Source organism: Sinohyriopsis cumingii, chromosome 12, assembly GCF_028554795.1.
Source record: "Sinohyriopsis cumingii isolate HCF-2022 chromosome 12, ASM2855479v2, whole genome shotgun sequence".
In the NCBI taxonomy this organism is placed as follows: domain Eukaryota; kingdom Metazoa; phylum Mollusca; class Bivalvia; order Unionida; family Unionidae; genus Sinohyriopsis; species Sinohyriopsis cumingii.
This window is the reverse complement of record NC_142972.1, coordinates 35,654,074-35,670,862: the sequence shown is the minus strand read 5'-3', so window position 1 is coordinate 35,670,862 and position 16,789 is coordinate 35,654,074. Positions and strand designations below refer to the sequence as shown.

General features: G+C 36.8%; 1 protein-coding gene across 1 annotated transcript in view; it reads right to left on the bottom strand.

The window, feature by feature from the left end:
• Positions 1 to 2,765, bottom strand: part of LOC149786251 (sushi, von Willebrand factor type A, EGF and pentraxin domain-containing protein 1-like) — a 41,963-nt gene extending 39,198 nt beyond the window's left edge. Inside the window, exons 1-3 of the mRNA XM_089976632.1 lie at positions 2,423 to 2,765; positions 844 to 931; positions 414 to 584 (exon numbers count right to left, since the gene is read on the bottom strand). Coding sequence (XP_089832758.1) covers positions 414 to 584; positions 844 to 931; positions 2,423 to 2,758 — 595 coding nt within the window. The 5' untranslated portion in view covers positions 2,759 to 2,765. The remainder of the gene's footprint in view (positions 1 to 413; positions 585 to 843; positions 932 to 2,422) is intronic.
• Between the last annotated feature and the right edge of the window lie 14,024 nt (positions 2,766 to 16,789).

Genomic DNA, 16,789 nt, shown 5'->3' with positions numbered 1-16,789 from the left:
TTCAGTAAATAACAGGGGACTCTGATACAGATCATGGGAGGATAGTTGTTTCCAACAAAAAAATTAGAGGAAATTAAACAAATAAAAAAGTATCCACGAACTCACAAACATAATGATGGCATCCTGGTCGTAACCATCGGTAATTTGTTATTAATTGTTAAGCAATCACTAGTAAATGGTTCTCAAACATAGATAAATAAGTAGATAACATACATGACAATGCTAGTTTAATACTAATGTGGATCCACCTATGTTGTACCTACAACAATATAAGAGTAAGACAACCGCGAGAAAACGTCATAAAACAAAATGAATGCACAAGTAATAATCATAAAACTTTGTTTCAGAATGTGACGAAACTCAAGAGAGCAGAAAACGAAAACCATATCTCTGTCTTCCATTATTTCGCTTACTTCTCAAGCACTCGAATGAATTAGCTTCCCAAGCGCCGTCTGGCATACACGTGCCAGTGACGTCACCCAAAGACCCGTATTGGGAGAGGCAGCTATATTTAACGACCGAACCCACTTCTCGTAGAGTGCTCGTGTACTTGGCAAACTGTCTTTCCGGAGGATCACTGCATTCTAAGTAAAAACACAAACTTCAATAGTATGTTATACATACAGTCTATAAAAATACATTGGATACAAAGCTACTTTGTTTGAGAGTTTAATAATTATATTTGTTTGAATTTATTCACTTGTTGATTTGTTACATTTTTATTTTGAAAATGTTGTTAAATTCTATGTTGAGAATTAACAATGATTAACAACTATATGAAAGTGAATAAAGAGATAACGCTATTTAAACTACTTGTTGGGAGATGCTTTAGAAAGAACATACCAGCTAAAAGACATGTTATGTTGTCTACTGCCGACACCTTGTGGTTGGCTGAGCAAGTGGGGAGTGTGAACCCCAGCAGCAAATTGCCCTACAAGATCAAAAGAGATGCATAATATAGTAGGAGGCGTACATGCAATAATATACAACAGTGGTTAGTTTACTTAAGCTTTTTTATTTATTGGAGTTGATACTCCATCAGGCCAGGTCTATAAACGTTGGAGCTTAAGTTTAGCTATAGGTTCTAGCACATGGAACACAACAGTCAAACTAGTCTGCGAAAGGTCGATAATTTGGAGAAATAAATTAGGTTGTTCTTAGTTCAATGTAACACCATTTGCATTAGCGATATCAAAATGCAACTTTAACTCCTCTTATGTTTTTCCCCGCTTATAAGTTTTGATAGATCGATATAAATTGCAGCATATTGAACGAAAACGCAAAAGCTTTCTCTAAGGTGCATCCATCTCCGTTTTGTGGTTTTGTGCCATGCATTATTTGAATGTATTCCGTGAACAGACTTTGCTTAGAATTAAATATTGCACATTTTGCATTTAATATCGACCCTAATGCTTACAAAAAGAATGTTACGATGGTCTCATCCATTTCTTTCTCAAAGAAAACTCAATCAAAATAATAATTGTCTTTAACAGGAATTCTTTTTTTACGCACAAATAGTACTTTTCAAATTACAACTGAAAAGGAAGATTAAATTTACCATATCTGAGATTATATAATCGTCATTCTTTCTCCTATATTTTTACTCGCCCTTGACATAGTTTTCCGTTGTTCCTTTGACGGTTACATCTAGATTTTGATTGTTTATATTGGGAACCGAGGTTGCTCAGTTGGTAGAGCGTTGGAATCTTAACCTAAGGCTAACGGGTTCGATATCTGCCATGCACGGCCGCCTCGATGTTTCTTGGGAAAGTCACTTAGTTCCTCTCTTCTCGGCATAACATCACCAATTATGTGCTAAAAGTGCCTTTCAAATCAAACCATTTCATAGTGAGAAGCAACTAAATGTTGATGACACGCCCTTGCCTCTGTAGATATAATGCTTTCTGCTGAATTAACTATAGCCGTACGGTACGGGGATTTGTTTAGAGTAAATAATGCCTTTCACAAAGAAGTGCCTTAATATTTTTCGAGTGATATGATCTCTGAGATTTTCTTAATCAGCACATTATGTGAACATATTCGACGCCAGATACAGCCATATGTTGATATTGATAACAAATAATGTGTTTGAAAATGATACTAAATAAACACACACACATATACATATCACCCACCCACCCACCCACCCACCCACACACACACACACACACATACATATATATATATATATATATATATATATATATATATATATATATATATATATATATATATATATATATATATATATATATATGTGTGTGTGTGTGTTTGTGTGTGTGTGTGTGTGTGTTACAACACCAGTCAAGAGCGTTTGAAAAGTCATTTGAAAAGTATATTTGAACAAACAGAAGCAAAAGGATAGAAGGAAGATGTCTGATTTTTTAAATGGCCTGAATCATCCCACTCTCTTTGCTCTTACCGTTTCCCAAGTACTTCTCAAACTATGGTAGCATTCTGGATCGCTGCTTATATTTCCTCGCATCGTCTTGTAGCTTTCCATGTTCAATTCACAATGCATGGTAAAAGCATTGTAGTTCAGCGATTTGCAATTTGTCCGACGAAGACATTCCTCTGCGCAGCCTCCCAATGAAATCTTCTTATAATCGTGGAAAACGAATCCTATCAAGCGCTGGCCATTTAAGTCTCCTCGGCTCATGAAAGTGGACCTCGGCATACAATTATTGGTACGAGCATCCGAGCATGTTAGGTTCAGAATTATAGATGTCAACAAAAGCCATAGACTATTCAGTTTCATCTCAGTAGTGTTCCACCTCATACGTTGCACACTGTTGTCTGTATACTATGTGGAATATTATCAGCGTTCTACCACTGTTGAATGAGATAAAGTGTACCGTTCCAGGTGAGAAGCTTCGACAACAGCCAATGAGAAACAGCTAAATGTGGTACCGATCTTTGTGATATATTTGCCATTGTCATGCTGCCTTGACACGTTGTGCATCAGAAGATTAAAAACAAATGACCGTAGAATTTTAATTTGTATAAAGGTATGAAAACACAAGATGAGTGACAAATGCCTTTTTGTTCATGAGTAATTTAAGAGTACTGTATTCTAGCATTTAGGTGACTTTGAAGTTTGATTGCAGTTGCAAGTCAATTTTCAACATCGTCAGAAAATCATAAACATAAATATCTCCGATACTTAAATAGTGTTAAAGATAAATGCCCGACAACGGTCTTTCACCAGGATACATATAAGTCATTAAAAACAAAAATCAGGAGAACGTTATCGGGTCAATTACGTCCTATTGTATCATTCTGATTTTACAAATAAAAATATCGATGAGACCTTTCCCTGTTCGTACACGCGATTGCATTTTATCATACATCGCCTTGAAAATAAATGAAAAATTATCCATGTCCGCCTTTATTGACAATTCAATGGAGTACGCTTTAATTTTTAATTTATCAATACCCTTTGAAAGTTCAACTATATGTAATAGAAACTTCCCCGCATTATGGAGAGAGATTTCTTGTAGCGAGAGAATATTTAATTGTTGTCGATCAAGTATAATGTCTAGCAGTCAGAAATTTATTAACTATTAGAAAAGATTTTGTAAATTCGAATAACTGAAGAGATACGATGTTGACAATGCGCAGCGTTGCATCAATTGTCTTCTACCGGAGATGGTTGAATTTTGCAAAACAATAAGGCATAAGTAATGATGTGTTAAATATAGAACATCTCTATGTTATGTTCTTCATTTGAATAATTTGATCCTGAGCACCAGAGGAACCTATCTGACTGGTCAAGCACTATAAATACAATTGTTTCGTAATTAGTGTCACGTACATAAGCGAGGATCTGTGTTTCTAGTGCAAAGGTATTTGATGATATCATGATTAACATCTGGAAGCTCAATGCAATCTACGGTAACGAAAACATGACTGTATAAATCTCTGCAACCAGAAAGATTTGCTCTCGCACTTCACTGCGTTAATCATCCCCACCCCACCACTCCCACCACCCCACGTACAGTCAGACCTAGGGCAATCGTAATCGGTGAGGTGTTAAAGAAACAAATAAAATATTTACCACCACCTCCTCTCCAAAGATAAAAATGATCGCATCCTATTTGCTAATGTATTATTGATTTATAATGAATAACTAATAATTGGTATTCAAAACGTTTTGAGTAAAACTAATTGGCATTTAATCAAATATAAGAAAAATACCATATAATCCAGATTACTTTTATTACTTATCTATAAGAGTCAGAACACCCTACTAATTGCCAGTATAATTAGCCCCTTCACTTGCATTGAAAAGTGTGGAAATATTAAAACACACAATTCTCGAAAAGAACAATAAAAAAAGCACATTATATTTCCGAAAACAACAAGGAATAACCTACATTGGTAAGGAATAATCAGTATTATCGTGACAGATGACGAAAACTTCTCATACGATTTATGATGATTCGAACCCTAATTATGGCACAAGTATAACGGACTATATATTACGAGCATAAAGATGCTAACGATTTTAAATGAGTAAGGTGACAACGTATGAATCAGCTTTGAAGCAGAGTTTGCTGACATAATAAATAAATAAATAAATAAATAAATAAATAAATAAATGGCCTTGCAAGTTTTATATAAACCCTGATCCGCTTATACTGTATCTATAAATGTTAAGATTGTGACATGCACAGAAATGTCATAGAACAAAATAAATAAACCATAAACCAATAATGTTAACAATAAATCATATAATTAAAACATTCATTTAAAAAATACATACAAGATATTATATTTTTAACAGACACACTCTTAAAAGAGTCAGAAAATAATATCGCTGAGCTGAATAATAACTAATTTAAAACATAAACACGCTCTTGTGCTTTTGCATTCTGAATATAAAGTATATCAGTCTTTCCAAAAGTTATCTCTTAGTATATCTTAGGGATATTATCTGGCTGGTCTTTAAACATTTTATAACACCGCTAAAGGTCTTGCGAAAGGAAATAGACGAAAGAAAACTGTACATCTTATGTAAATGGTACACAAATCACGCGGGGGACTGCATTTCATTGTCTTCGGTAGACGACAATCGTCGATCCTGGAGAATTCCAATCACACCATCCAACGTCACACGCAAGCAGTATATTTCGGACGTTTTGACAGTGATTTCACATCTCGCTCAATTTAAGCGTTTGAAGGAATTACAGCCGCTCAGACAAGAAAATCTGCTTAATCTAATAGCAACAACATAATATTCTGTATCTTTGGTTCGTTAAATCTTTCATCGGAAACAATATTATACGAACATTACGTGTCAAAACATAATTCTGATGCCGTCATCTTGACAAACACGTTTAATTCGAGGTCACATTTTGCATAAAATGTTGCTATTTGCAATCCCAAGGTTATTTCAGATCCTTTCTTTATATGACTTTTGAAGATTATTAAATACAAAAAGTGATTTCCTTCACTACATAAAAGATTCAGAGTTTGTAGATCTTTAAGACCCCCCCAAAAATGAAGTATGGTGAGCAAATACGCTTGCCAATGCTTGCAAATATATAAATTATTAAACTCATTTGAAAGAGCACTTGTTTATTTTACGGAGTTGTCTGTCATCATGACGCAGAAACAAATTTATAAATAGAAGTATGCAATATTTTCTATAAAATTGCAAATATAAAGCTTGCATACATACATACATGCATACATACATACATACATACATACATACATGGATACATACATACACACATACACATACATACATACATACATACATACATACATACATACATACATACATGGATACATACATACACACATACATACATACATACATACATACATACATACATACATACATACATACATACATGGATACACACATACACTCACATACATACATACATACATACATACATACATACATACATACATACATACATACATGGATACACACATACACTCACATACATACATACATACATACATACATACATACATACATAACGTGATCGGGGATTGGGGTGAAGGGTGACATGACCAGACCAGAATGTATTCAATCTTTCTTGCACTACGTGATCCATGGAACTGCTACAGGATTCCACTAATTCATGGCAGAAGTCATTTTTTTTTATAATGTTGCTACCAGCCCGTGTTTACGAGTTTCAAGGTATTACCTTGGTCCTGGGATTCTTTACCAGTTTTGTTGCCCTAGTTTGTATATTCTCTACAGCTACTCGGTTGTGGCTAGTGATACGATGCAGCAGAGGCGTACTTCTTTCAGGTGATGCTTGGTTAAAGACTTATTCAATGAAATGGCGAATATAGCATCAAACTACAAATATACATCGACCCAATTCTGAAGCTCAGTGACAATGGTTAAGTTTTGCACTATGATTTCAACTTGTTTCTCAGTGGTGTGCAAGTTTGTTTAAAGATACATCTTGTGAGCAAATCACTATCCTGCTACGTTAAGGTCACTATGACCTATATGTGACACGTTAGTTACTTTGGTAATGTTTTGCATTTGGGTCACTTTCTGAGGGATTAGTGGCAGTAAACGTATCCATGTTGATGGATAAGTCTCGGGTAGCACTACACAACCCACCAAAAATAGGTCACTGTGGATTTTCGTTTCCACATATTTGTCGTAACAAATGTCTTGCACATCATATTACCATGTTTTTAATATCCAAGCTTGATTCAACGACATAGGGTCTCATTTATTTCGAAGCTGGCAGATTATCAGTACATGGAGTCACCTGTTAATCGACAATAATTTCATTCAAAAGTACTAAATTTAATCCATTAATTTATGGTGCCGGAGTATAATGGAATATCCACTGTTTGGTAAGAATGTCAGGGATTATAGCTCTTGATTAATATAATTTCATATAATACTTTAATAACATCTTCCTGAGTGTTTCTTTATGTCATCAATCCTTTAATGTGTGCAGTATCCTAGTGTTTTAAATCGACTTTATTTTACATAGTGTCTTACCTACCTTTGTAGGGATTCTCTCTTGATTTTATATCTACTATGTTGTTTTTATGTACTTGTGTCTCGTACATGGTCATCTGTTACAGGTTTTAATTTCTATGGAAGCTTTGAAACAAACTTTTGCTACTACTCTATGGTCTTACACTAAAAAACAGAAAAGAGTAAAATCCAACAGGTTTAGTAAAATTCAACAAATAATTCAATTACCTACAATGCAACGTGAAAATTTAAAAAGAACTGAAAGTATTGTCAAATGAACCTTAAGTAGTTCTGAAAGTTCTTTCACAAGTCCAAATGTAAAAATTTCCAATTTAATTGTAGTGACATTCCAAATAAATTCTGATATTGTATATGTCGATGTGCCTGTAGTTTCGAAGATGATAACAGTCTTCGATGTATGACAATAATATAATTCCAACTGGTCTTGACTGAATTCACTATTATTCCATATTAATGTTTTAGTCCAAGAATATTAATGAGCACTTCGAATTTCCAGTAAATAATTTCAGTAAATAAATCCACCCAAATTAAAACAAAACTGAACACAACAATAAAACTGATTATGTTTCAGATGTTAAGGCAAGAATGAATCATTTTTCAAGTAAACAACATGATATAAATAGCTAGGACACAATAATAGAGCCAACACGTGGGTCAGTCTCCTCCCTGAAACATTCAAAGTTGTCAACAAGTTTAGGAATTTACAAGTGAAAAACGAATCTAATATTCTACCTGTTTGCTTCCATTGATAATGATGTGATCTGCATATTTAATCTTCACTCATAGAGAAATATTAGCTATGTATTATGTTGTTTACAAAATAAATGTCACTGGTCAGGTACACCACTGGCTTGATTTTGGACAAAGGTCAGTGCAAAATACAGATATGCATAACATATAATAATGGAGAAAAACTTACAAAGAAAACACACACACACACACACACAAATATATATATATATATATATATATATATATATATATATATATATATATATATATATATATATATATATATATATATATATATATATAGATAGATAGATAGATAGATAGATAGATAGATAGATAGATAGATAGATAGATAGATAACATGTTTCATAACTAAAAATGTTTGTAATAAAATAAAATATAGTTCAAATGTCTCGGATCCCAACAATACAAACATGCATGTTACAGATTTTATGCCTGCATTGCCATCTGATTGACTATTGGATAAGAACGACGCATTTGTAGTGATTAACTTGTACACTCATTTATTTCTGTATTTATTATCGTAATTCCTAGCCTGTTTTTATTCTTGCTAAGATCCATTTCTCTCCAAATAGATCTATTTGATGAGATGAAAAAAGCTGTAGCAGATTAATGAATCTGCTTTCTCTGTATCTATAACAACAGTTATGCACAATTGTAAGTTCGGTCGCAGTTGATTCAGTGTTTTAGTAATAACGCACCTAACATGTACCTTGTTGGTAGCTAACAAAAATGTGTGCTTTGGTACGCCATATTTGACAAAGGTGAGGTTCAAACACAGGCACTAACTTGCCGTACCAGCAAAAATATGAAGCTTCTTTGATATTGATTGGTTGTTCGACTACTCGTTTTACAAACCATGAATTAATTGGTAAAGATAATAAGTTTCGATATGAGATTTTGGTATGTCATTTACTGCTTCCTAAAACAAATCATTGGCAAAACTTATGGATATAAATAATTCATATTACCTTTTCATTATTATAAATGAATCTAAAAGGAATCTGTGCATGCTATCGTAAAAATGCTTTATTACGATATATTTTGTAATAACTTGCAAAAATTATAATTATTTATTAAAATCCAATGAAGTGTTTTACATTTGCAGTTTGTTTTTGAACCAGTTGAGATGAGTGACATGGAAATCAGAAGCCTACAGTTAATATAATTGACTATCAGACAAATCAATAGATAATTAACGTGACTGGGTGTGGGCGTGCGTAATGGGGCATCACTCGTACACCATTCAAGAAAAGAAGTTCAAACCTTTTTAATATGACTGGGGTTTCCGCAGATTTGCACAGTGATTTTACAATTTTGAAATAGCCCCTGATGGTGGACATCAAGATGGATTTTGCCTGCAAATGACAATTGGCCGGAGATCTATCCCTACCTCTAGTGAATTAGTCCGTGGATCAAGCATGGAAACTGTTGAGATTCCCACTTTATAACTACATATGCACTTACTGGGCATAAAAATATGAATTTAGAGTTGAAAGTAACATTAACCCCATGGCTTATTCCCCCCCCCCCCGCTTCTGCCCCTCCCGGACAAAATTACTCTAGGAAACCGGAGACTTGGTGGCTGGGACAAAAGTGGAGGTGCACGGGAGAAGGTACATCACAAACAGACTAGTTTTTCATTATGCCCCTGCTGCGAAAGAAACCGTATCCATGTTATCATAGTCATAAGTAGACAATCTGATTAGATTTCGAAGCCATTATAAAAAGTTAAATTTATTTTGAAATCTTTTGACTTATTATTACTGAGCAAACTCACATGAGTAGACAAATTCAATTAAGTATGCACATTTTGTATTCAAATATAGATTGCCTGCTGAGATGTTCATGTCATTACAGTAATTTTCCTACCTTGCACACATGAAAAGAAACAATTTGAATGTAGACCTTTTTCAGAACTGAGGCTGATACATTTTAAAGGCATATTTTCATTGACACGTACCTGCAGTGGGAGCATACGTGTTTTACAAACACAAAAATAGTGTTGTATTATTTTCAATATGTTGGTTTTCTTTCGTTCCAATGAGGAGATTCTGCAATGAGCAGTTTTCAGTACACGCGTGATCTTAAAACATTTCATTGGGTGTATTTTTATATTCGGAACAGAACAATAACAGTCATGTTTGAATCAAGGATTTTGAGATCGTTCATTATTCATTTCCCCAACTTAGTAACACATACACTCCATGTCACAGTTGCCTTCTCATAGTTGGGTATATTTTATGACCAGAAGAATTAGTATATGCCCAAAGGCATGTCTGTTTAAGGTAATTATGCTCTGTTTTTATGTTTGCACAAATTCCTTCTGTAACCTAACAATTATTCATGTCTAATGAAACTGAGTGAGTGATTGTATTGTAGACTACGGATATGCCTAAGATCAAGTATCAACGTCGTTGTCTCATGATTGCACATTATAACCTGTAGTAACAATTTAAATCTAGAATTCTATGTTTGTAAAACACATATCGCCACGCTTACCCGTTTTCATCTACTTATCTAGATTTACATTGTATAGAACCACCCCAAGAAGAAATGCACTTTGATTATGTGTGTTTGTTTTTCATGCCCAGTAAATACATTACATATGCATGATTACAGAGTGACGATCTTGATAATTTCCAAGTATAGCTTGAGGTTTAAGTTCCTTCGATAGTTAGAGTTGATCCCATGGCCAATCTCATTTGGAATTTATACATTTTTATTTCCATGTTCATCATCATCATCATAATCATCATCAAACCCGTAACCCAAGGGGTCTTTTGTTCACCACAGATGACTTCACAGCCAATTCTCTCCATCTATCTCTGTTCTCTACTGCCCTTTGGGAATCTCCAAACCCAATGCCTGTCCACTCTTTGATGTTGTCTTATCGCCTCTTTTTCTGTCTGCCTCTTCTTCTGTACCCTCTCACTGTGCCTTACAAGATTGTATTGCCAGTCCAGATGATCTTGATTAGGCTGAGGGTTCTGTGGTTTTGGCATAGCTGTAAGTTTCATTTCTTGGGGATCACGATGATCAAAGACTGAGTCAATGTGGTGGGCCATTCTCCATTCTGCCATATCTTGTTGCAGAGCATTGTTAGGACTGTGACTATCGTTTCTCCTCCTGCTTAAATGAGCTCTGCTGGTATGTTGTCAACACCAGATGACTTTCCTTTCTTTAGCGACCTTACTGCAGTCTCGTCTTTACCTTCTCGCGAAGAATGGGGATGTCATCAATTTCTTCCGCCTGAGGGCAGTTTAGTACTGTTGGATCTTCTTGGGTTTTATGATTGTGCAATTCTGAGCAATATTCTGTCGATCGCTTGAAGATATCTTGATCTTCTTTGAGGCATTTTCCTGATTTATTTTGGATGGTGGCAGTTTTCCCTTGTTTCATGATTGTGAGATCTGTCACCAGTTGATATGCATTCTTACTGTTGTTTCTGCTCAGACTGTCTTCGATTTCACAGAATTGTCTTTCTATCCAGCACTCCTTTGCCCATTTTGTGCTTTCCTGATCATGTTGTTTACCTCTCGGTATTTTTTAAATCTCCCTCATGATCTCTTGTTTCCTTCCTCAGTTCTCTTCTTTTGTCACTTAGTTCAAGGACATCTATTGTGATCCGAGTTTCTTTGTTCGACGATGTTTATCAATGATCCCGCTGGCTGTGAAAGTCACAGCTTTGTTGAATACGGTTGTTAAGGACTCTACATTGGTGTCTTGGTTGCCTAGGGTTATCAGAGATGCATATTTGATACCAATCATTGCTTGGAAGGCTTCTGCAACTTTTGGATCTTTCGATTTTTCAAGGTCAAATCTGATTCTTGGTCGGTAAGGCTTTTTAATCATTTTCAGGTAGGGGCGAAACGTTGTCATTAATAAATCATGATCACTTCCAATATCTGCTCCTGGGAAACTTCGTGTTCTGGCGATATTCAATCCTATGCTGAATCGCCTTTTCACTAAGATATAATCCATCTGGTTGCGATGATGTCCATCTGGACTGTGTCAGTTCCATCGTCTAGATGCTCTGTGGGGGCCGAACGTGTTGGCTAACACAAGATCTTGTAGTCTGCAGATTCCAAGACTGTGTCCTCTTTCATTTGTTTTTGCAGTGCAGAAGGGTCCGCAAGTGCTTTGTCAGTTTGTCTGTGAGTCAACTCACACCTTTGCATTCCAATCTCCTAGTACAAACGAAATGTCTTTTATGGGTAAGTTGTCAATGACATCTTGTATTTGATCACATAAATTCTCCAGTTTGTTGTCATCGTAGTTAGATGTGGGTGCATAGGCCTGTATGAGGGTGATGTTGAAGGCAGTCGCCCTCAGGCGGATGGTAATAAGCCTAACTGAGACGGAGCAATAAACCATAATGTTCTTCACAATGCACATGCGGACAAGTTATCAAACTCCATGATTTTGGTTGTCCCTTATTCAGCTGAAGTAGAGCTTATGCCCTACATCTGTTGTTTTCCAGCTCACTTCATAGAGACTAATAATGTTAAAGATGTACCTCTCCAACTCGTGTGTAAGTTTTATCAACTTTTCATAACCCTCAGTGTTCTAACATTCCATTTCATGTGGTGTATCAACGGCAATATAACAGTAACTCAGTTTGATTTGCCTTGTAACTTTTCTCGCACTTAATGTTAAGAACTGAACCAAAACAAATAAAATTGATGTCTGATTCAATAACGATATATCATTTAGACATATCCACTTGAATTTAAACAATACTGTCAAGGTTGTAACTCTAACGTTATTACATATAGGCGTGATCATCATAGGTGCGTGCATCCCGTGCACCAGGTAGATTATAAATATTTTGCCTGTATTTTAGGGCTTAACCATTTCTTCAAGTAAGATAAAATTATTAAAGGTTAATTACGAAACCATCTGACATGTTTAGCGATCTCAAATACTGGCTGAGAGCGCGATTCCTCAGCTTAGTCGATACGATACGTGACTGCCGCTTTGTTTTCTTTCTCGTTGAGCTGTGGTTTGATATAGGTATGACCTACCGCAAACATTTCAGCTTAGATTCGGTATTTGAGCTTATGTAAAACTCTATATTTGATATAACGGAGATCTGAGACACACCTCTGACTGTCTATTCAGTTTAGTAGTCTGTCAGATAACATGTCATATTACGTGTGTTGGAAGAGTTGTCGCTAGGTATGTTCCAGTGAAACGTTTCACCTTCAGAGCTATGAAAGCTGCAGTTTGTTTGGTCAGTTAACAGGTCAACTAAGCGTGGCCTTGTGTTGATAACTGTCCAATCCAGGTATTGAAAAGTAGAGCTTACTCAGATTCAGACTGAAAATAAGGGTGGTGGTTTAGAGCAACACCCAATGGCTGGTATTGAAAGCTCTGAGCTGAAAATTGACATCTGTACTTCAAACTGTGTTTGGATTGTTTGGAATAAGATTGTGTATGCCCCATTTTCCAAGCCATTTTCTTTTAGTCAAATTTCAACACAAACATTAGTAGTGAAGGGGGTGAGATTAGCCTCAATGGGAATTAGCATTACAGACCCCCTTGGGTCAGATTAGCCTCAATGGAAATTTAACATGGAGAAAAATCGTGGGTCAGATTAGCCTCAATGGAAATTTAACATGGAGAAAAAATCGTGGGTCAGATTAGCCTCAATGGAAATTTAACATGGGAATAAATTGTGGGTTAATATACGTAAAAGGGGAATTGAACATGGGATTTTTTTTTTTTAAATTTTTTTAAAAAAAAAAGGGGTAGGCAATGGAAAGGCTATCTCTTTTCGAGAAATATGGCTGGCCCTGAAAAGGGCCTTTGGGTTTATGTTAATGTATTCATTAACATAAAGGGCACCGCATTGGTCTTCTTCTTGTCCTTAGGCTGCGTCTCACTGTTGGTCCGTAAATCAGCACTCTTTTCAGGCATCCTTGTCTTTCAACGTAGATCCTATGTATCCACAGGCTGGTGTTTGTCCTGTGGACAACGGTCCACTTGGATCGGACATACATGAGCAAGTCTGTCCGAAACATCATGGAAGACACAAGGGTGGATGACTCAACTGTGGTCCACATCTTGAAGCGACGAGAACAGGTGAATCAATGCAGTGAACTGCGCTTATTTATAGGCAGAGGTAGGATTGAAACGGATTGAGTTCATTCACCAATCCGAACACGCGTTACGAAATTCAGTCAGCCCGCATCCAATCCGAAGAGAGCAGTCTGTGACGTCACGTAGTCAATATAGATTCGCTAGCGCTTGTGTGCAGTCAATCTATGCGACAGTGATTCAACATGACGGAAACTCAGAAAACGATCCAATGGGGTGCACCAGTAGGGGAGACCGCCCAAGGGAACCCGGACTTACTTTCAGAAGAGGTGAATTGGGATTTTGTGGATTTTCTCTCCTCGCAAGAATTTGTTCCGGAACCTTCGTTACCTTCTTCATTACCGCAAGTGGAGAATTTTAGACAGAGACAGAAAGAAGAATTGGAGAAATTTATACAACGACAAAAGGAAGCCGAACAAGTTTTTCTCCTACAGCAGCAAGAAGAAGAAGAAGAGGTAAGAAAAAAAACAACAGCAACAACAGCAAGAAGAAGTAGCAGCAAAGAAACAAGAGGGTGAAAATCAAACGGTCACGGTACTGTTGGACATTTTAGCGGAGTTAAGAAGTCTGAAACAAATGTATCAGACTTCTTTATTACGACCGAAGAGAATACGACCTTCCCGAGCTAAACACGTCAACCCTGTAACTAAGCCTACCGTACCACCCTTAGTGATTTCAACCCAATCATCAACATTACGCAGTTCAGAAGTAGGCCTTGGCCGTGGCAAAGGCATAAGGCAGTTAAAGTTGATTGGTTAAACTCACCCTGCACCGAAATAAAAAAGGCCCTTTTCAGGGCCAGCCATATTTCTCGAAATGAGATAGCCTTTCAATTTGCCAATAACTCAAAGAAAATATTTAACAGCCCATTTTACCCCTATAGTACGTGTCTGTGTATGAGTGCGTGAGTGTACGTTCTTATTTTAAAATCAAAACTCAAAGACACTTACCTTATATCATTCATTTATTCTTTTCTCCATTTTTTACAATCCAATTCATAACAGAACACTTTAATTAAAAGTTCATTGATTTCTTCTTTTCTCCTTGTTTAGTCTCTCTGTTTTTTGAATTTCTTCACCGTCACACTCTTTTCCTCTTCTTCCTCCTCACTTTCTTCCCTTCTTCTTTTCTTCTCCTGTTTCTTTTTCTTTACCTGGCTGCTTTCTTTATCTGAAGAATCCCTCTCTTCCTCTGAAGAATCCCTCTCTTCTTCTGAAGCATTCCTCTTTTCTTCTGACTCCTCTTGTTTCTTTTTTGGGCAATCTGGAGACCAATGTCCTTTTTCTTTACAATAATAACAGGTATCTTGACTTTTGTCTTTTTTATCCCTTGTTTTTTTTTTCTTTTTTGACGGTCTGGACATTCTGAAGACCAATGCCCTTTCTTCTGACAGATATAGCAAGTATCCTGACTTTTATCTCTAAAGGAAGGAGAGTAGTCCGTAGGCTGGTCTGAAGAGAATTTTCTAATGACCCCTCGCAAAGCTCTGACGAAACGTTCGATTTGGTTAGTCTCTTCCATCGTTGTGCTCGGCTTGAGAGTGAAATGAATAGTGAAAGAACAAGACACACACCCTTTTATATACGCTAGTCTGCCATGACTATAAATTAGTCTATGGTGTTTGAACTTGAGTCATTTGACGTTTTTCACTCAAGATGAAACGATCCTATTCATTCGAGAAGAAAGAAGAAGAAAGTAAGAGGCAGAAACGTGATCTATCGAATCGTACCAGGGCTGAAATCTTGGCACAAATTCATGCCAGTGATTTTGAAGAGAACATGAGTGAACCAGAATCCGAACCCTCTAAACCAAGTTCACCACCCTTAGTCAACCCTGAAAAATACTATTCCATTCGAGAGACGGAAAAGCGCTCCTCTAGGAAATTTAGAACCACGGCTTACAAATACACGGTGAAGTTTAAAGATTTCAAGGCTGAAGTGCCGTTAGAGAAAGCAGAAGTGTTTATCACTGGGGTGTGAGATTCTTTGCTCACTGCACTCAAGCGACAATGTCAACCCAAAGAAGACGATCGCTTGAGACTTTCCATACAACACGACGGTTTGAAATCCCCTGTTTGGATCGAGTTTAGCACCCCTGCAGAATTGACCGCTTCCAAAGTCATGGACAAGATTCAACACGTACAACAATCTAATGACCAGTTTGACATCACCGATGGAAAAGCCACACTGGACATGACCCACGTCTCTCCTCCTCAAGGGACCGGACAACGCAATAAGGTGTTATTTGTGAACGAACTTCGCAGTACCAAAAAGAGCCTCGTCCAAATTCACAACCCTCAAGACCAGATGTGTTTAGCCCGTGCCATCGTGGTGGGACGAACCTATGCCAACAAGAACGACACGGTAGAATGGAAAAGAACCTGGAAAACTATTCGACAGTCGGACCGAGCCAAACAACGAAACGAAGCAGAACTCCTGTTGCAACAAGCTGGCCTGTCCAAAGACACACCCTGTGGCATTCCTGAAATGCAAAAATTGCAAGATGTCCTAGCTCCACGCTACACCTTGAAAGTGCACCCTCAAGAAATGCGTGGGCCTTTGTTGTTTCGAGGGCAAGACTTTTAGGTAGGAAAATACATTCACCTTTATCATCACGATGAACATTTCGATACCATTACCAGTATCACTGGATTCCTGGGATACACTTATTACTGTGAGAAATGTGACCATGGTTATAACAATCGAGAGCAACACAAGCATTGTGGATTGAAATGCCCAGGATGTTTGGCCTCTTCACCCTGTCTGAGCGAAAAACCAGTGCCTTGTTCAACTTGTCTGCGCACGTTTGTCAGCCCTACCTGTTACCAACAACATCTGGAAACGCAAGGTTCACAGAAGAAATGCGCTTGTCAACTGCTGAGATTGTGCTCTCCGTGTGAACAAGTCATACGTACCAATAATACCAAGGCACACGTATGTTCAG